The sequence below is a fragment of the Bufo bufo genome, chromosome 6, assembly GCF_905171765.1.
Source record: "Bufo bufo chromosome 6, aBufBuf1.1, whole genome shotgun sequence".
In the NCBI taxonomy this organism is placed as follows: domain Eukaryota; kingdom Metazoa; phylum Chordata; class Amphibia; order Anura; family Bufonidae; genus Bufo; species Bufo bufo.
The window spans coordinates 18,844,373-18,866,578 of record NC_053394.1 but is presented as its reverse complement, the minus strand read 5'-3'; the positions used below and the strand labels follow the sequence as shown (position 1 = coordinate 18,866,578).

The 22,206-nt window shown below is 45.4% G+C and overlaps 1 protein-coding gene across 1 annotated transcript in view; it reads right to left on the bottom strand.

Moving 5' to 3' along the window:
- Nucleotides 1-21,795, bottom strand: part of LOC121005455 — a 34,157-nt gene extending 12,362 nt beyond the window's left edge. The window contains exons 1-3 of the mRNA XM_040438227.1: nt 21,693-21,795; nt 13,897-14,394; nt 11,630-11,736 (exon numbers count right to left, since the gene is read on the bottom strand). Of these exons, the coding sequence (XP_040294161.1) occupies nt 11,630-11,736; nt 13,897-14,394; nt 21,693-21,795 (708 nt within the window). The remainder of the gene's footprint in view (nt 1-11,629; nt 11,737-13,896; nt 14,395-21,692) is intronic.
- Nucleotides 21,796-22,206: the final 411 nt, after the last annotated feature.

Sequence of the window (22,206 nt, the reverse complement as noted above, 5' to 3'; positions counted from 1 at the left end):
AAATCATTTCCCGAACTCTGGTTCGGTTCCAAGGTTCCAGGAACAATTGAAAAAATGTTTTTTTTAGCCCAAAAGGATTAAAATGAAATCATAAACAAAAATAACATCTGAATGTGTACATAGCCTTTAACCCCTTCCCGACACATGACGTACTAGTACGTCATGAAAGTCGGGGACTTACCGCATCGTGATGTAATAGTACGTCATGGATAACTCCAGTCACCGCGGCGAATCGCGCGGTGACCGGAGTAAGCTGACTGCACTAATCGGCAGTCAGCCATCTTAGATGAAGGTGAGGAGGAGTTTTTCCGCCCCCCTGCACTCCCGATCGCTGCGATTGGCTGGCTAGTGAAGGCGGGCCCATTGGAGCTGCAGGGGTACTCGGCTAGAGGTGGGAGGGGGCTGATGACATCAGCCCATGTCTCCTCCTAGGTCAGGGAGGGGACACCAGACACAGGTGTCCCTTCCCAGCGCTGCGATTGTCTGGAGCAACGCTCCAGCCTATGGCAGCGCTATACAAGTATTAGCCAATCTGTGGTGCTGCTGGTCGCTGGGACGGAGGTGATTGGGGCTTAATACATCAGCCCATGTCACCTCCGAGGTCAGGGAGGGGACATCAGACACTGATGTCCCCTCCCAGCACTGCGATTGGCTGGAACAACGCTCCAGCCAATGGTAGCGCTATGCAGCAGAAGGAACCATTGGCGCCTCTCTGCAGGCAGCCATTCTAGCTTGGTGACTGCTTGCAGAGAGGACCTGTGCCCTTCTGTGCTGCTCGTTGTCGGCTGGGACTTGTGGTACTACCACATAAATCCCTGCTTTCCATTCAGAGCTTTTCAGAAGAAGAAGAAGAAAAAGAACAACATCTGGAACAGCTTTACAGAGGAAGATGTTCTAAGTTTGCTGTCTAAGGTGAAGACAAATAAGTCACAGGGGCCTGATGAGATACACCCAAAATTATTAAAAGAGCTTAGTGGTGAGCTGGCAAAACCGTTAACAGATTTATTTAACCAATCATTAGTAACAGGAGTCGTCCCGGAAGATTGGAAATTGGCTAATGTCGTGCCCATTCACAAGAAAGGTAGTAGGGAGGAATCGAGCAACTATAGACCAGTGAGTCTGACATCAATAGTAGGCAAATTAATGGAAACCCTATTAAAGGATAGGATTGTGGAACATCTAAAATCCCATGGATTGCAAGATGAAAAACAACATGGGTTTACTTCAGGGAGATCATGTCAAACAAATCTTATAGATTTTTTTGACTGGGTGAATAAAATAATAGACGGTGGAGGTGCAGTAGACATCGCATATCTAGATTTTAGTAAGGCTTTTGACACTGTCCCACATAGAAGACTTATCAATAAACTGCAGTCATTGAGCATGGACTCCCATATTGTTGAGTGGATTAGGCAGTGGCTGAGTGACAGACAACAGAGGGTTGTAGTCAATGGAGAACATTCAAAACAAGGTCATGTTACCAGTGGGGTTCCACAGGGATCTGTACTGGGACCGATTTTGTTTAATATCTTCATAAGTGATATTGCAAAAGGCCTCGCTGGTAAGGTTTGTCTTTTTGCTGATGACACAAAGATAGGTAACAGGGTTGATGTTCCTGGAGGGAAACGCCAAATGGAAAAGGATTTAGGAAAACTAGAAGAATGGTCAGAACTCTGGCAACTGAAATTTAATGTGGATAAGTGCAAGATAATGCACCTGGGGCGTAAAAACCCAAGGGCAGAATATAGAATATTTGACACAGTCCTGACCTCAGTATCTGAGGAAAGGGATTTAGGAGTAATTATTTCAGAAGACTTAAAGGTGGGAAGACAATGTAATAGAGCAGCACGAAATGCCAGCAGAATGCTTGGATGTATAGGGAGAGGTATAAGCAGTAGAAAGAGTGAAGTGCTTATGCCGCTGTACAGAACACTGGTGAGACCTCACTTGGAGTATTGTGCGCAGTACTGGAGGCCATATCTCCAGAAGGATATAGATACTCTAGAGAGAGTTCAGAGAAGAGCTACTAAACTAGTACATGGATTGCAGGATAAAACTTACCAGGAAAGGTTAAAGGACCTTAATATGTATAGCTTGGAAGAAAGAAGAGACAGAGGGGATATGATAGAAACTTTTAAATACATAAAGGGAATCAACTCGGTAAAGGAAGAGAGCATATTTAAAAGAAGAAAAACTACCACAAGAGGACACAGTTTTAAATTAGAGGGGCAAAGGTTTAAAAGTAATATAAGGAAGTATTACTTTACTGAGAGAGTAGTGGATGCATGGAATAGCCTTCCTGCAGAAGTGGTAGCTGCAAATACAGTGAAGGGGTTTAAGCATGCATGGGATAGGCATAAGGCCATCCTTCATATAAGATAGGGCCAGGGGCTATCCATAGTATTCAGTATATTGGGCAGACTAGATGGGCCAAATGGTTCTTATCTGCCGACACATTCTATGTTTCTATATGTTTCTGTAGTGATCTTTGGCTCATCTGCAGCTGTTTCAGATCCCCATTCCCTGTCCCGCCCTCCCCCTTCCCCATTAACCCCCCTCTCCGTCCTTTTTTTTGGGGGGGGTTTTGGCATTTTTTGGCTTTTGGTTGGCTTTTTTTGGGCTCTGCACCACTTTTTCAGTGTGCGAGCTGTGACTGGCAAGTGCTGATCAGCACTTGTGTTTTTTTGGGGCTAGCTAGCTATATATATATACAGTACAGACCAAAAGTTTGGACACACCTTCTCATTCAAAGTTTTCTTTATTTTCATGACTATGAAGGCATCAAAACTATGAATTAACACATGTGGAATTATATACATAACAAACAAGTGTGAAACAACTGAAAATATGTCATATTCTAGGTTCTTCAAAGTAGCCACCTTTTGCTTCGATTACTGCTTTGCACACTCTTGGCATTCTCTTGATGAGCTTCAAGAGGTAGTCCCCTGAAATGGTCTTCCAACAGTCTTGAAGGAGTTTCCAGAGATGCTTGGCACTTGTTGGCCCTTTTGCCTTCACTCTGCGGTCCAGCTCACCCCAAACCATCTCGATTGGGTTCAGGTCCGGTGACTGTGGAGGCCAGGTCATCTGGCGCAGCACCCCATCACTCTCCTTCATGGTCAAATAGCCCTTACTTTCAAAGTTTTCCCAATTTTTCGGCTGACTGACTGACCTTCATTTCTTAAAGTAATGATGGCCACTCGTTTTTCTTTACTTAGGCCTCTTTCACACTTGCGTTGTCCGGATCCGGCGTGTACTCCACTTGCCGGAATTACACGCCGGATCCGGAAAAACGCAAGTGTACTGAAAGCATTTGAAGACGGAACCGTCTTCCAAATGCTTTCAGTGTTACTATGGCACCCAGGACGCTATTAAAGTCCTGGCTGCCATAGTAGGAGCGGGGAGCGGGGGAGCGGTATACTTACAGTCCGTGCGGCTCCCGGGGCGCTCCAGAATGACGTCAGAGCGCCCCATGCGCATGGATGACGTGATCCATGTGATCACATGATCCATGCGCTTGGGGCGCCCTGACGTCACTCTGGAGCGCCCGGGGAGCCGCACGGACGGTAAGTACACTGCTCCCCCGCTCCCCACTACACTTTACCATGGCTGCCAGGACTTTAGCGTCCCGGCAGCCATGGTAACCACTCTGAAAAAGCTAAATGTCGGCTCCGGCAATGCGCCGAAACGACGTTTAGCTTAAGGCCGGATCCGGATCAATGCCTTTCAATGGGCATTAATTCCGGATCCGGCCTTGCGGCAAGTGTTCCGGATTTTTGGCCGGAGCAAAAAGCGCAGCATGCTGCGGTATTTTCTCCGGCCAAAAAACGTTCCGTTCCGGAACTGAAGACATCCTGATGCATCCTGAACGGATTTCTCTCCATTCAGAATGCATTAGGATAATCCTGATCAGGATTCTTCCGGCATAGAGCCCCGACGACGGAACTCTATGCCGGAAGACAAGAACGCAAGTGTGAAAGAGCCCTTAGCTGCTTTTTTCTTGCCATAATACAAATTCTAACAGTCTATTCAGTAGGACTATCAGCTGTGTATCCACCTGACTTCTCCTCAACGCAACTGATGGTCCCAACCTCATTTATAAGGCAAGAAATCCCACTTATTAAACCTTACAGGGCAGACCTGTGAAGTGAAAACCATTTCAGGGGACTACCTCTTGAAGCTCATCAAGAGAATGCCAAGAGTGTGCAAAGCAGTAATCAAAGCAAAAGGTGGCTACTTTGAAGAACCTAGAATATGACATATTTCCAGTTGTTTCACACTTGTTTGTTATGTATATAATTCCACATGTGTTAATTCATAGTCTTGATGCCTTCATAGTCATGAAAATAAAGAAAACTCTTTGAATGAGAAGGTGTGTCCAAACTTTTGGTCTGTACTGTATATGTCACTTTTAGTTAGTAGTATTTTTGATTTTTGAACCCACACTGCTGAGCGCCAGTCAGTACTGTCAATTACTGACTGCGTCTGGAGCTAGTTGAAATTGCAATGCGATTACTTCAAGTTATATTAATCGCATTGCGATTTCAACTTAGACCTGGTTTATTATGGTTGGCTTGCTAGAATTAGCGAAGTTGACGAATATGGAGCTAAAACGAAGATGGAGAATACTTCGTTATCTTCGTTTTGAGGAATATGACGAATACATTAGTCATATTCGTCTTCTTCGCTAATTATAGATATCAAACCAATAGGAAAGTTACCTTAAGTTAAAATCGCAATACGCGATTATTTAAATCGCATATTAATCGGGATAACTAGAATAATGACGAATATTCGATTTAGACGAATATGAGACAAATATTCTAGCGAATATTCGCTAATTTCGTCTAAATCGAATATGGCACCTCCCGCTCATCACTAACACCTATGTCATTTCCCGTCAAAAAATTACTTGCTGGTTGAATAAAAGTAACTTTAAGTAAAAATTTGCCAGGGGTATGAATAATTATGGGCAGCACTGTATGTATACACACACGTATATACACTGCTCAAAAAAAATAAAGGGAACACTTAAACAACACAATGTAACTCCAAGTCAATCACACTTCTGTGAAATCAAACTGTCCACTTAGGAAGCAACACTGAGTGACAATCAGTTTCACATGCTGTTGTGCAAATGGGATAGACAACAGGTGGAAATTATAGGCAATTAGCAAGACACCCCCAATAAAGGAGCGGTTCTGCAGGTGGTGACCACAGACCACTTCTCAGTTCCTATGCTTCCTGGCTGATGTTTTGGTCACTTTTGAATGCTGGCGGTGCTTTCACTCTAGTGGTAGCATGAGACGGAGTCTACAACCCACACAAGTGGCTCAGGTAGTGCAGCTTATCCAGGATGGCACATCAATGCGAGCTGTGGCAAGAAGGTTTGCTGTGTCTGTCAGCGTAGTGTCCAGAGCATGGAGGCGCTACCAGGAGACAGGCCAGTACATCAGGAGACGTGGAGGAGGCCGTAGGAGGGCAACAACCCAGCAGCAGGACCGCTACCTCTGCCTTTGTGCAAGGAGGAACAGGAGGAGCACTGCCAGAGCCCTGCAAAATGACCTCCAGCAGGCCACAAATATGCATGTGTCTGCTCAAACGGTCAGAAACAGACTCCATGAGGGTGATATGAGGGCCTGACGTCCACAGGTGGGGGTTGTGCTTACAGCCCAACACCGTGCAGGACGTTTGGCATGTGCCAGAGAACACCAAGATTGGCAAATTCGCCACTGGCGCCCTGTGCTCTTCACAGATGAAAGCAGGTTCACACTGAGCACATGTGACAGACGTGACAGAGTCTGGAGACGCCGTGGAGAACGTTCTGCTGCCTGCAACATCCTCCAGCATGACCGGTTTGGCATTGGGTCAGTAATGGTGTGGGGTGGCATTTCTTTGGAGGGCCGCACAGCCCTCCATGTGTTTGCCAGAGGTAGCCTGACTGCTATTAGGTACCGAGATGAGATCCTCAGACCCCTTGTGAGACCATATGCTGGTGCGGTTGGCCCTGGGTTCCTCCTAATGCAAGACAATGCTAGACCTCATGTGGCTGAAGTGTGTCAGCAGTTCCTGCAAGACGAAGGCATTGATGCTATGGACTGGCCCGCCCGTTCCCCAGACCTGAATCCAAATGAGCACATCTGGGACATCATGTCTCGCTCTATCCACCAACGTCACGTTGCACCACAGACTGTCCAGGAGTTGGCAGATGCTTTAGTCCAGGTCTGGGAGGAGATCCCTCAGGAGACCGTCCGTCACCTCATCAGGAGCATGCACAGGCGTTGTAGGGAGGTCATACAGGCACGTGGAGGCCACACACACTACTGAGCCTCATTTTGACTTGTTTTAAGGACATTACATCAAAGTCGGATCAGCCTGTAGTGTGTTTTTCCACTTTAATTTTGAGGGTGACTCCAAATCCAGACCTCCATGGGTTGAAAAATTTGATTTCCATTTTAAATTTTTGTGTGATTTTGTTGTCAGCACATTCAACTATGTAAAGAACAAAGTATTTCAGAAGAATATTTAATTAATTCAGATCTAGGATGTGTTATTTTTGTGTTCCCTTTATTTTTTTGAGCAGTGTATATATATATGTCACTTTTAGTTAGTACTAGTTTAGATTTTTGAACCCACACACGTGCAGTCTGCGTGCGTGGGTCCTGCACCTGCTGAGCGCCGGTCAGTACTGTCAATTACTGACTGCTCAGGTTAAGGGGCTTTTTTTTTTTTGGAGCCTTTTTTTTCAAAATTTTTATCTAATTCTTTCAATTATCTTTTTATCTGTTCTTTCTCTTTTTTTTTTTCTTTATCATAAATTTTATTTTAATTAATTCATTACAAGTCTCCTCACGTGTTAAATCACTACATACACCCCCCTGACACTTTTCACTTTACATACACCAATAAAAATAAAAATGTCCCATTCATCCCAGAGAATGTACTCCGCTGAAGAGGCATACGCCATCCTTGCCTCTGAAACGGAGTCTGCAAGTGAGGGAGAAGAGGATGCCACATTCCTCTTCTCCTCAACTCCTTAATCATCATCGTCATCCGGTGATGAGGGACCCTCTGGGAAACTCTGGAATCCAGATTGACTGCACGGGCTTCACAGAAATAGATTTTTTCAAAATCTATTTCTCTGACGATCTCATAAATTTGATGGTGACCCAAACAAATTTGTACGCCCAGCAGTTTATTTCTCAAAACCCGACATCCTCATATGCTAGACCCCTAGGTTGGACCCCTGTAAATGCAGCAGACATTATGAAGTTTTGGGGGCTGTTGCTGCATATGGGCCTTGTAAAAAACCTGAAATGAGACAATATTGGAGTTCAGAGGTCTTGTACCACACTCCAATTTACAATATGACCATGTCCCGCTCAAGATTTAAATCCATTTTGAAATTCCTACATTACAATGATAATGCACAGTGACACCCCCCCCCCCCCCCCCCAAATGACCCAAATTTTGACCGTCTATTTAAAATAAGACCCCTTCTGGAGCACCTCAACTCAAAATTTACAGAGGTGTTCACCCCAGAAAAAGAAATTAGCATAGACGAGTCCCTTGTACATTTTAAAGGAAGGGTTAAATTTTGCCAGTACCTGCCCAGCAAGCGGGCACGATACGGAATAAAAATGTACAAGCTGTGCGAGAGTACCTCCGGGTACACCTACAGGTTCCGGGTTTATGAGGGGAAAGATTCCCGGATACAACCCCCTGAATGCCCCCCCGTCCTAGGAGTTACAGGCAAGATTGTGTGAGACTTACTGCACCCACTGCTGGATAAGGGTTATCACCTCTATGTAGATAACTATTACACCAGCATACCCCTATTCATGTCCCTAAAAGCCTGAGGTACAGTGTGAAAAAATCAGAGAGGGCTCCCTAGATCCCTGGTAGGGCAACTACTCAGAAAAGGCGACAGTAAGGCTCTCCGCCATGAGAACATGCTGGCAGTTAAGTACAAGGACAAGAGGGATGTCGTTGTACTAACCACCATTCACACCAACACCAGTTCTCCTGCCCAAGTGTGAGGTACCACTACCCCTGTCAACAAGCCTGACTGCATCCTTGATTACAACAGGCACATGGGAGGGGTGGATCTGTCCGATCAAGTTCTGAAGCCCTACAGTGCCAGTAAAACTAAGGTGTGGTACAAAAAGCTTGCCGTATACATTGTACAGATGGCAATGTACAATGCGTACATTTTACATAGAACTGCAGGCCAGACAGGAACTTTCCTTCAGTTCCAAGAGGCGGTAATCAAGGCCCTAACTTTCCAAAGTCAGGAAGGGGAAGGCCCGAGTACTTCAGGAGGTCATGGTGCCCGTGTTGTACCAGGACAACATTTCCCTGGTGAAGCCCCACAAACAGCAAAGAGGGAAAAGACCCAAAAAAGATGTCGGGTTTGTTACAAAAGGGGAATACGAAAGGACACCATTTATCAGTGCGACACCTGCCCAGATAAACCAGGCCTCTGCATGAAAGAAGGCTTCCGAACCTAACACTCATCCATGGATTTTTAATTTCATCCTTTATGCTCCCTGTAATATTTCCATATCTCTGATTTAGTCCACCTCACTTGCATACCCACTTTCCAACAACCACTACATAATCTTTTCTGTGAGACACCTGTTTGGTAAAAAGTACCCTTTCCACCACTTAAAATGTTCGTACGGGGGTGCTCTTTCCGAAATGGGGTCACTTTTTGTGATTTTTCATTTCTGGGGACCTCTGGAAATTTTTTTAATGTGACATGGCAGCTAAAATCCATGTCTGCCCATTCAGGTCAGCAAAATCCATATTTAGCTGTTTGACTCTAGAACCCTGCCATGCGTCCATACATCATTTTATGAGCACATATTGGGTGTTGGCGTATTCGAGGGGAAATGGGGAACAAAATGTAGGGTGCATTTTGTCCTGCTACCGCTTGTGAAAGTGAAAAATGTGGGTGTAAGGCCCCTTTCACACGGGCGAGTATTCCGCGCGGATGCGAGTTGAACGCATTGCACCCGCACTGAATCCCGACCCATTCATTTCTATGGGGCTGTTCACACTTGTGGGTTGCGTGAAAATCGCAGCATGCTCCTCTTTGTGCGTTTTTCACGTAACGCAGGCCCCATAGAAATGAATGGGGTTGCGTGAAAATCGCAAGCATCCGCAAGCAAGTGCGGATGCGGTACGATTTTCACGCACGGTTGATAGGAGATGATCGGGATGGAGACCCGATCATTATTATTTTCCCTTATAACATGGTTATAAGGGAAAATAATAGCATTCTGAATACAGAATGCATAGTAAAATAGCGCTGGAGGGGTTAAAAAATAAATAAATTATAACTCCAGTCATCACATGGTCCATCACATGATCTTTTACCATGGTGAAGGAGATGCCGGCTGCGCAAACAAGTGGACAAAGGGGAGTTAAATTTTTATATATATTTTTTTTTAACCCCTCCAGCGCTATTTTACTATGCATTCTGTATTCAGAATGCTATTATTTTCCCTTATAACCATGTTATAAGGGAAAATAATACAATCTACAGAACACCGATCCCAAGCCCAAACATCTGTGAAGAAGTTCGGGTTTGGGTACCAAACACGCGCGATTTTTCTCACGAGAGTGCAAAACGCATTACAATGTTTTGCACTCGCGCGGAAAAATCGCGCGCGTTCCCGCAACGCACCCGCACATTTTTCCTCGCAACGCCCGTGTGAAAGAGGCCTAAAGCTACTTTTTCTGGAAAAAAAAAATCATTTTTTATTTTCACAGCCAAGCGTTTCCTAATTCTGTGACACACTCGATGGGTCAAAGTTCTCACTCCACACCTTGGAATATTCCTTGAGGGGTGTTGTTTCCAGAATGGGGTCACTTTTTGGGGGTTTCCACTCTAGGGGTAACTCAGGGTCTGTTCAATTGCAAGATGGCGCCTGTGAATTATTCCGGTGAAATCTGCCTTCCAGAAGCTATTTGGTGCTCCTTTCCTTCTATGCCCATATAGCAGTATACAAGCACATATGGGGTTTTGCTGTAAGCAGGAGAAAATGGGCAATACATTAGGGGGTACATTTTCTCCAGTTCCCCCTTTTGAAAGGGAAAAATTTGGGGCTAAAGTCCATTTTTCTTAAAAAAAAATTAAATTTTCCATTTTCACAGCCAATTCCATGTTTTACCTTTGAGGACAAAGTTCTCACTACACATCTTGAAATATTCCTTGCAGGGTGTAGTTTCCAGAAGGAGGTCATTTTGGGGGGATTTCAACTGTAGGGGTACCTCAGGGTGTCTTTATATGCAACATAGTTCCCAAAAGCCAATTCTGCAAAATCTGTCCTCCAAAATCCCTATGGCGCTACTTCACAGCCAAGCGTTTCCTAATTCTGTGAAACGCCCGATGGGTCAAAGTGCTCACTACACACCTTGAAATATTCCTTGAGAGGTGTAGTTTCCAGAATGGGGTGATTTTTGGGTGGTTTCCACTGTAGGGCCACATGCGACATAGCTCCCAATTACCATTCCAGCTAAATCCGCTCTCCAAAAGCCATATGGCGCTCCTTCCACTCTGAAGCCTGCTGTGCGCCCATACATCAGTTCTTGAGCACACATGGGGTGTTTCTGTAAACCCCAGATTCAGGGTAATAGATTTTGAGCTTTGTTTGGCTGTTAACCCTTGCTTTGCTACTGGAACAAATGGATTAAAATGAAAAATCTGCTAAAAAAGTGAAATTCTGAAATTTCATCTCCATTTGCCATTCACTCTTGTGGAACACCTAAAGGGTTAACATAGTTTGTAAAATCTGTTTTAAATACCTTGAGGGGTGTAGTTTCTAAAATGGGGTGATTTATGGGTGGTTTCTAATATGTAACCCCCAGAAAGTGACTTCATAACTGAACTGATCCTGAAAGATTTGGGTTTTGGAAATATTGTTAAAAATGTTATGATTTGCTTCTAAACTTCTAAGCCTTCTAACGTCCCAAAAATATAAAATGATCCAAACATGAAGTAGACATATGGGGAATGTAAAGTAATAACTATTTTTGGAGGTATTACTATCTATTATAGTAGTAGAGAAATTTAAATTTGGAAATTTGCTAATTTTTCAAAATTTTTGGTAAATTCAGTATTTTTTTTTACTCTATTTCACCAGTGTCATGAAGTACGATATGTGACGAGAAAACAATCTCAGAATGGCCTGGATAAGTAAAAGCGTTTTAAAGTTATTACCACATAAAGTCAAACATGTCAGATTTTCTAAAAATGGCCTGGGCAGGAAGGTGAAAACAGGCCCGCGGTTGAAGGGGTTAAGGGTACAGAGTGCAAACAAAGCCCGGTGTCCGATGCTGCAGTCTTGTGTTGCTCCATTTGGTCGGCCTCCTTCTTCATAAAATGCAAACAGAAGAGCAGCACATGGCTGCAGGATCAGACTACACAGTTTGTAGTCTGTAACCATGGAGACACATGAGTCTACATCAAGCTGCAGACACAAAACGGTAGTGGCTCTCTAATAAACACTATTTGCAAATTTGTAAGACGCAGCCAGGGTAGGACATGATGTAGGGGGATAGCCTGGAAAAAAAGTATAAGCATCCCCTCCCTGCAATCAGTGTAATCAAGCATGACAGTTACCATTATTCTCTGTGGAGTGACCCCAATAATGTCAGCAATTTCTCTTCTCTTCTCAGTGTCCGGGTAATGGTCCTCCATAAATATTCGCTCCAGCTCCTGCACCTGATCTACACGATGGTCCAGAGAATGGACAGAAAGATAAAGATGGAGAGACATTAGTGGAGAAATGACACAGGTTCTACAATACATTCAGAAAGTCTTCAGACCCTTTTACTTTTCTCACTTTTTGTTTATGTTGCTCCTTTTGCTAAAATAAAAAATGACGTTTCCCCCGTCAATCTACACTCGATACTCCGTAATGAGAAAGTGAGAACAGGATTTTAGAAATTTTTGCTAATTTATTAAACAGAAAATAACTAACAATTCAAATGGACATAAGTATTCAGACCTTTTGCTCTGGCACTTGACATTTAGCTCTGAGGCCTCCCATTTCTCTTCATCATCTTTGAGATGTTTCTACACCTTGAGTGGAGTCACCTGTGGTAAATTCAGTGGATTGGACATGATTTGGAAAGACACAGCCCTGTCTATATAAGACCTGACAGCTGACAATGCAGATCAGAGCAAAGACCGAGCCATGAGGAGGAAAGAACTGCCTGTAGAGATCAGAGACAGGAGGAACAGATCTGGAGAAGGGGATAAAAAAAAAATTCTGCTCCACTGTAAGTTCCCAAGAACATAGAGGCCTCCATAATTATTACATGGAAGAAGTTTGGAACAACCAGGACTCTTCCTAAAGCTGCCGCTCCACCAAGTAATTGGGGGCAAAGGGCCTTGGTAAGAGGTGACCAAGAACCCAATGGTCACTCTGGCTGAGCTCCAAGGATTCTGTGTGCAGATGGAAGAAACTTCCAGAAGGTCGACCATCACTGCAGCCTCCATCAATCTGGGCTTTATGGCAGTGTCCAGAAAAAGCTTCTCCTCAGTAAAGCCTCATTCACACATCAGTGTTTTAGTCAGTGATTTCCATCAGTGATTTTGAGCCAAAACCAGGTGCAGCTCTAAACACAGAACAGGTGCAGGATCTTTCCCTTATACCTTATGTCTGTGGAGGCTCCAATCCTGGGTTTGACTCACATCAGCATCATACTTGGATGACGGCCCCCCATCCAACCTGGCAGATAGAGAGAAGGTGTGCAAACCTTGTGGCATCATCCTTAAAGGGAACCTGTCACCAGGATTTTGGGTATAGAGCTGAGGACATGGGTTGCTAAATGCCCACTAGCACATCCGCAATATCCAGTCCCCATAGCTCTGTGTGCTTTTATTGTGTAAATAAAACGTTTTAATACATATGCAAATTAACATAAAAGAGTCATATCTTACTTGTGTGACCAGAGAAGAGTCATATTTTCAAGCTCTGACTCATTTCAGGTTAATTTGCATATGTATGAAATCAGTTTTTCTTTACACAATAAAGCACACAGAGCTATGGGGACTGGGTATTGCGGATGTGCTAGTGGCCATCTAGAAATCCATGTCCTCAGCTCTATACCCAAAATCCACGTGACAGGTTCCCTTTAAGAAGACCCGAGGCTGCCTGAGTAAAGGGGTTGATTACTTATGTCCATGTGATATTTTAGTTTTTCCTTTTCAAAAAATTAGCAAAGATTTCTAACTTTTGTTTCTCATATGTTTTTTTTATTGTACATAGGAGCAGTATTATAGTAGTTATATTCTTGTACATAGGAGGCAGTATTATAGTAGTTATATTCTTGTACATAGGAGCAGTATTATAGTAGTTATATTCTTGTACATAGGAGCAGTATTATAGTAGTTATATTCTTGTACATAGGAGCAGTATTATAGTAGTTATATTCTTGTACATAAGGAGGCATTATTATAGTAGTTATATTATTGTACATAGGAGCGGTATTATAGTAGTTATATTCTTGTACATAGGAGCAGTATTATAGTAGTTATATTCTTGTACATAGGAGCAGTATTATAGTAGTTATATTCTTGTACATAGGAGCAGTATTATAGTAGTTATATTCTTGTACATAGGAGCAGTATTATAGTAGTTATATTCTTGTACATAGGAGCAGTAATATAGTAGTTATATTCTTGTACATAGGGTAAGTATTATAGTAGTTATATTCTTGTACATAGGGGAAGTATTATAGTAGTTATATTCCTGTACATAGGAGCAGTATTATAGTAGTATGTATATAAGTGTATATATTCATGTATTATAGTAGTTATATAAATGTATATAGTTATGTATTATAGTAGGTTCTAGTGTAAGTTACATCTACAGGGCTCACCGATATTGTATAGGGTACGACTTTTCTTCTTGCTCGGTTCTGCTATCTCATCAAAACTTTCTCCAAGACATTCGGTCTTCGGTCGCTCTCCTTCCAGTCCTGTGTCACATACAAATGCTGGCAGTTTACAGGAGGCTGCACACCGAGTAGAGCGCCGTGGCATGGGAGCCATTGTCGGGAAGGCACCTGCCATTTTCAGGTTGACTGGCTGGTACTGTTCTCTTGTAGTAAAGAACCGAGGCTCCTGAGGAGCCGCTCTACTGTAGTTACCATAACATCCACCCGAGGAGGCATCAGGCAGCGTCCCATATACCGCCAGGAGGCTCCGCTGACAGTGTCCGCCATCAGCTGCTAACCTCTGTGGGGCGTGGAGGATGAATTCTCCAGGGTCTGATGACTCCAGGTGATCCCTCTGTCCGGTTACAATCACTGTGTTGTAGTCGGACGACTCTTCTCCTTCCTGCTCTGTGCACAGCAGAGACGGCTCTTCCTTTGAATCTAGAGAACAAGAGGTGACCATGATGTTGGTATCTTTACTGCACTGCCAGGTTTACATTTAAGTGCATGGCCACAGAGCGGATTTAGGAGCAGATTTCTACAGGTCAAATTGTGGTGTATATTTTTTTGCATTGCGTGGAAGAGATTTTTTAAAAACTCGTCCACTTTTCTGCTACTGAAAACTGCTGCGGATTTGCAGTATACGAATCCGCGGTCATTCAGGTCTACGGACAGCTCAAACCTTCCACGTGATTGACACCTCATACGTGTCTCATGACAGCATCCAGGGCCACGCATTCAACGTCAGTGGTCCCACGTTTGTAGCAGGCGGGTTTTCTCAAATGTGGCAAACAGAGGATAGGAAACAGTGTTTAATAACTGCCTCCGGACCGCCTAACGCAGGATCGCGTTCCGGAGGCGGCAGCCCTGCGCACAGTCACGCATATATGCGTCATCTCGCGAGACGCGAGATTTCCTGTGAACGCGCGCACACAGGCGCGCGCGTTCACAGGATCGGAAGGTGAGCGAGTGGATCTCCAGCCTGCCAGCGGCGATCATTCGCTGGCAGGCTGGAGATGCGATTTTTTTAACCCCTAACAGGTATATTAGACGCTGTTTTGATAACAGCGTCTAATATACCTGCTACCTGGTCCTCTGGTGGTCCCCTTTGTTTGGATCGACCACCAGAGGACACAGGTAGCTCAGTAATAAGTAGCACCAAACACCACTACACTACACCCCCCCCTGTCACTTATTAACCCCTTATTAACCCCTGATCACCCCATATAGACTCCCTGATCACCCCCCGTCATTGATCACCCCCCTGTCATTGATCACCCCCCTGTAAGGCTCCATTCAGACGGCCAAATGTTTTTTACGTATCCACGAATACGTGGATCGGATCCGCAAAACACATACGGACGTCTGAATGGAGCCTTACAGGGGGGTGATCACCCCATATAGACTCCCTGATCACCCCCCTGTCATTGATCACCCCCTTGTAAGGCTGGCTCCATTCAGAGGTCCGTATGTTTTTTACGGATCCACGGATACATGAATCGGATCCGCAAAACACATACGGACATCTGAATGGAGCCTTGCAGGGGGGTGATCAATGACAGGGGGGTGATCACCCCATATAGACTCGCTGATCACCCCCGTCATTGATCACCCCCCTGTAAGGCTCCATTCAGATGTCCGTATGTGTTTTGCGGATCCGATCCATGTATCCGTGGATCTGTAAAAAACATACGGATCTCTGAATGGAGCCTTACAGGGGGTGATCAATGACAGGGGGGTGATCAATAACAGGGGGGTGATCAGGGAGTCTATATGGGGTGATCACCCCCCTGTAAGGCTCCATTCAGACGGCCAAATGTTTTTTACGGATCCACGGATACATGGATCGGATCCGCAAAACACATACGGACATCTGAATGGAGCCTTACAGGGGGGTGATCACCCCATATAGACTCCCTGATCACCCCCCTGTCATTGCTCACCCCCCTGTAGGGCTCCATTCAGACGGCCAAATGTTTTTTACGGATCCACGGATACATGGATCGGATCCGCAAAACACATACGGACATCTGAATGGAGCCTTACAGGGGGGTGTCATTGATCACCCCCCTGTCATTGATCACCCCCCTGTAAGGCTCCATTCAGACATTTTTTTGGCCCAAGTTAGCGGAAATTTTTTTTTTTTTTTTTCTTACAAAGTCTCATATTCCACTAACTTATGTCAAAAAATAAAATCTCACATGAACTCACCATACCCCTCACGGAATCCAAATGCGTAAAATTTTTTAGACATTTATATTCCAGACTTCTTCTCACGCTTTAGGGCCCCTAAAATGCCAGGGCAGTATAAATACCCCACATGTGACCCCATTTCGGAAAGAAGACACCCCAAGTATTCCGTGAGGGGCATATTGAGACCATGAAAGATTGAAATTTTTGTCCCAAGTTAGCGGAAAGGGAGACTTTGTGAGAAAAAAAAAAAAAAAACAATTTCCGCTAACTTGTGCCAAAAAAAAATTCTATGAACTCGCCATGCCCCTCATTGAATACCTTGGGGTGTCTTCTTTCCAAAATGGGGTCACATGTGGGGTATTTATACTGCCCTGGCATTTTAGGGGCCCTAAAGCGTGAGAAGAAGTCTGGGATCCAAATGTCTAAAAATGCCCTCATAAAAGGAATTTGGGCTCCTTTGCGCATCTAGGCTGCAAAAAAGTGTCACACATGTGGTATTGCCGTACTCAGGAGAAGTTGGGCAATGTGTTTTGGGGTGTCATTTTACATATACCCATGCTGGGTGAGATAAATATCTTGGTCAAATGCCAAATTTGTATAAAAAAAATGGGAAAAGTTGTCTTTTGCCAAGATATTTCTCTCACCCAGTATGGGTATATGTAAAATGACACCCCAAAACACATTGCCCAACTTCTCCTGAGTACGGCAATACCACATGTGTGACACTTTTTTGCAGCCTAGGTGGGCAAAGGGGCCCACATTCCAAAGAGCACCTTTCGGATTTCACCGGCCATTTTTTACAGATTTTGATTTCAAACTACTTACCACACATTAGGGCCCCTAGAATGCCAGGGCAGTATAACTACCCCACAAGTGACCCCATTTTGGAAAGAAGACACCCCAAGGTATTTCATGATGGGCATAGTGAGTTCATGGAAGTTTTTATTTTTTGTCACAAGTTAGTGGAATATGAGACTTTGTAAGAAAAAAATAAAATAAAAAATCATCATTTTCCGCTAACTTGTCACAAAAAAGAAAAAGTTCTATGAACTCGCTATGCCCATCAGCGAATACCTTAGGGTGTCTACTTTCCGAAATGGGGTCATTTGTGGGGGTTTTTTACTGTCTGGGCATTGTAGAACCTCAGGAAACATGACAGGTTCTCAGAAAGTCAGAGCTGCTTCAAAAAGCGGAAATTCACATTTTTGTACCATAGATTGTAAACGCTATAACTTTTACCCAAACCATTTTTTTTTTTACCCAAACATTTTTTTTTATCAAAGACATGTAGAACAATAAATTTAGAGAAAAATTTATATATGGATGTCGTTTTTTTTGCAAAATTTTACAACTGAAAGTGAAAAATGTCATTTTTTTGCAAAAAAATCGTTAAATTTCGATTAATAACAAAAAAAGTAAAAATGTCAGCAGCAATGAAATACCACCAAATGAAAGCTCTATTAGTGAGAAGAAAAGGAGGTAAAATAAATTTGGGTGGTAAGTTGCATGACCGAGCAATAAACGGTGAAATTAGTGTAGGTCAGAAGTGTAAAAAGTGGCCTGGTCATTAAGGGTGTTTAAGCTAGGGGGGCTGAAGTGGTTAACACAAGCCTGCAAGCGTACTGGGGCGAATTTTAGATTTCCATCTTTTAAGGAGCTACAGAATGCAAACGAAGCCTCGGGCATACCACATCTTATAGCAATAGCCGTTCCCCCCACCCCCACGTGCCCCCTCCAGTGCAGCCATACCCGACCTCATCCCACCCCTATGAGCAGGAGGCAGTATCACCGTGGGCTGCTGCTATCTGCAGGATGAGTGAATTATCCCTCCTGTAAGGGTCTATGCACACGTCCTGGTGATACCATGGCAGAAACCTGTGTATACATACATACTCTCTACCACTAGGTGGCGCTGTAACAGAACTCACTCTAGCTGGGGGCTCAGTCTTGTACAGCAGCGGTCCCCAACTGCCGGGCCGCAGCCCAGGACTGGGCCCTGGAAGATGGTTTGCCGGGCCGCGGCGATCAGGGCAGTCTTTAACTCTGTACTAATGAAGTGCTTCCATTATGGAAGCGCTTCATTAGTACAGAAGGACCAGGAAGCGGTGAAGGATCTGTACTCACCGCTTCCTGGTCCTCGGCTCGGCTGTGCAGGGCTGCGCGCAGCGTGAGGTCGCTCTGTGACCTCACACTGTGCGCCGCTATACACAGCCAGCCGACAGCAGAATGAAGAGGATCGCAATGGTGACCAGGAGCAGGAGAGGTAAGTGTTTATTTTATTTTATTTTATTTGGGCTGGGGGCTGACCTGGGGGACATATGGCTGACACGAGGGGCAGACACGAGGGGCAGACACGAGGGGCAGACACGAGGGGCTGACACGAGGGGCTGACACGAGGGGCTGACACGAGGGGCAGACACGAGGGGCAGACACGAGGGGCAGACACGAGGGGCAGACACATGGCTGACACGGGGGGCAGACACATGGCTGACACGGGGGGCTGACACATGGCTGACACGGGGGGCTGACATATGGCTGACACGGGGGGGCGGGCTTATGGCTGACACGGGGGGGCGGGCTTATGGCTGACATGGGGGGCGGGCTTATGGCTGACATTTGGGGGGCTTATGGCTGACATTTGGGGGGCTTATGGCTGACATTGGGGGCTGATGGATGGCTAAAGGTTTGGGGGTTGATCTGAGCCATTGGGGGTCTGATCTGAGGTCTGATTATCATTGGGGGTCTGATTGCTGGTCTGACCTGAGGTGTAATGAAATTTTTTTTTTCCTTATTGTTCTCCTCTAAAACCTAGGTGCGTCTTATAGGGCGAAAAATACGGTACAGTGCAGCAGAGACCAGTGCAGCAGAGACCAGTGCAGCAGAGACCATAGTCAGTTTATATAGTCGTTATATATTTTAATATGCATCTTGTGTTTTGTTATGCGCGTGAATCAGTCAGCCCCACCCACCCCTAAGCCCCGCCCCCTCCCCCCACCCCACCCGGTCCCTGGGAAAATTGTCTTGCATGAAACTGGTCCTTGGTGCAAAAAAGGTTGGGGACCACAGTTGTACAGAATATACCAGTAATAACCTTGGTTGGACTCCTTGACCGTCTGTTCCAAACCTCTGAAATATTACTTGGCTTAAACCGCACTTATCCCTTTCACTGCCCTGGGCCTGAAAGAGTTAATTGGCTGTAATCGAAAGAAATTATATCTGCATTGATCGGCGACATGGAATATCACTCACATCATTCCCATGAGCAGCAGCCATAGCCAATATCCTCTCCTGTTAAGCTGTCTAAAATTCCACTCAACCTTTACGTTGTTTCATCTGTTCCTAGGAAAGCTGAGTGACAACCAATATGGCTGCCATCACCGCTCTTACGGGTGTTGACTCGTCACCCAGCTTTCCCAGTCTCCTGGTGTTCCTGCCGAGGTCAGCGTTCAGGTTGAATCCAGAGACTCCGCACAGACGCAGAGCTGCCGTTCAGAACTGTGAGGCCCCTTTCACACGAGGGAGTATTCTGCGCAGGTGTAATGCGTGATGTGAACGCATTGTGCCCGCACGGAATCCGGACCCCTTCATTTCAGTTGGTCTGTGTACATGAGTGTTGTTTTTCACGCATTTCTTGTGCGTTGCGTCAGAATCGCAGCAGGTTCTATATTCTGTGATTTTCACGTAACGCTGGCCCCATAGAAGTCAATGGGGCTGGGTCAAAATCTCATCGTATTCGCAAGCAAGTGCGGATGCGATGCGTTTTTCACTGATGGTTGCTAAGAGATGTTGTTTGTAAACATTCTGCTTTTTATCACGCACGTGCAAAACGCATTAAATCGCATTGCACGCGCGCAATAAAAACTGAACAACTGAACGCGATCGCAGACAAAACTGAATGAACTTGCTTGCGAAATGGCGCATTTTTCACTGAACGCATCCGGACCTAATCCGCTCGCGCTCGTCTGCAAGGGGCCTAAGGCTGTGTTCACACAAGCAGGTACTTGCCAGGAAACACGGTCTGCGCTATATTTATTTATTTTTTTAATCCGTGCAGCCTCTGCCGATCTGAACTCGTGGCATCGTGTGAGGACAGGTCAGGACCTCATAGCATCACTAGGACGCGCGGAGCTCGCCTCATACGTGCAGCGATCAATCCGGAAAATGCATCCTTCATACGGAGTGTATTTCTCCGACCGCACGCACTCATTACATTAGGCCTCATGCACTCAACCGTATCCGTTCTACAGCCTGCAAATGGCGGAACTGCAAAATACGGATTCTGTCCGTGTGCCCTCCGCATTTTTTTTTGCTGACCCATTGACTTCAATTGGTCAATATTTTTCGGCTAAGGCCACTGTCACACTGGCGTTTGTTTTCGTTTGGGAGATCCGTTCAGGGCTCAGCGGTCCAAAACGGATCAGTTTTGCCCTAATGCATTCTGAATGGAAAAGGATCCGCTCAGAACGCATCAGTTCAGTCTCTGTTCCGCTCTGGAGGCGGCTTGCAGCGTTGCGTTGTGCTGTCCGTCTGACGAAACTGAACCAAACGTTTTCACTGGCACAATAGAAAACGGATCCGTCCTCCATTGACTTTCAATGGTGTTCATGATGGATCCGTCTTGGCCGTGTTACAGATAATACAAACAGATCAGTTCAGAACGGAGGCAGATGTTTGTATTTTCTGAACGGATCCGTCTGTGCAGATCCATGACGGATCCGCACCAAACGAGAGTGTGAAGGTAGCCTTAGACTACTACTTCTTCTATCCTTTGTGGAACGGACCTACAGATGCGGAAGACACACAGATCGTCCGTCAGTTTTCCGGATCCATGTATGTTCCGCAAAAGATAAAACATGTCCTATTCTTAGCTGAAAGATACAGACCCATTGAAGTCAATGGATCTGCAAAAAACGAACGCAACACGGATATCATATAGAACATCAGAATATATGTGTGAATTAGGCCTAAATCACGTGCAATCATTTGCTTTGATTATCTATCCATAGGAAATCTGCCTCATTTTTCGAACATGTTTACATTTCATCTGAATTGCAAAGGATATTCTGCGCTTAAAGGGGAGTAGCCATGGGCTCTGCAGGCAGCACATGGGGCAGTGAGGGGCTCTGCAGGCAGCACATGGGGGGCAGTGAGGGGCTCTGCAGGCAGCACATGGGGGGTAGTGAGGGGCTCTGCAGGCAGCACATGGGGGGCAGTGAGGGGCTCTGCAGGCAGCACATGGGGGGCAGTGAGGGGCTCTGCAGGCAGCACATGGGGGGTAGTGAGGGGTTCTGCAGGCAGCACATGGGGGGCAGTGAGGGGCTCTGCAGGCACCACATGGGGGGCAGTGAGGGGCTCTGCAGGCAGCACTGGGGGGGCAGTTAAAGGCTCTGCAGGCAGCAATGGTGGGGGGGTAGTCATAGGCTCTGCAGGCTGACTCCTCATTGATCTGCTTTTTATTACTTTGCATTTCCCTCAATCAGCAGTAATGAGCAATACAATAATACAATAAATACGATAATGACGCTGATAATTGCTGAGGATATTACCCGGGGCGCAGGGCCGGCTCTGCTCCTTTTCCTCCAAACCTCCTCCTCCTTCCTCTTCTTCCATCTTCTCCATCTCTTCACCTCTTTGCACATTTACCTTCATTTTGCACTAGGTTGCAACTTTGTGCAAACTTTTTGGACGGTTCCATTCTGTGACGGGGGAGGACTCCGTCTCCGGTGACCGTGTGCCATCAGTCTAATACCCATACGATGGAAACAGTCAGCTATCCAAGGGAAGTGGAGAGGTGAGAAAGCTGCCAGCCCGGGGATACCCAGTGTACCATCACACACGGGGCACAGGACACCCCCCTCCAGTGCAGGTGGTTTGGTCCTGGCTGGGGAATCCCAGGTGATTGAGAGCCCTCATTAGATCAGGTTTGGGGGGAGGTTGATGCCAGAGAAATATAGTGACAATTCTGGAGATCACGGAAATGAGACATTTTTAATGAATTGTAAAAGAAAATAAAATAAATGGGGGAGAATGAGAAAAATCTGCCTCTAGATGGGGATTTGC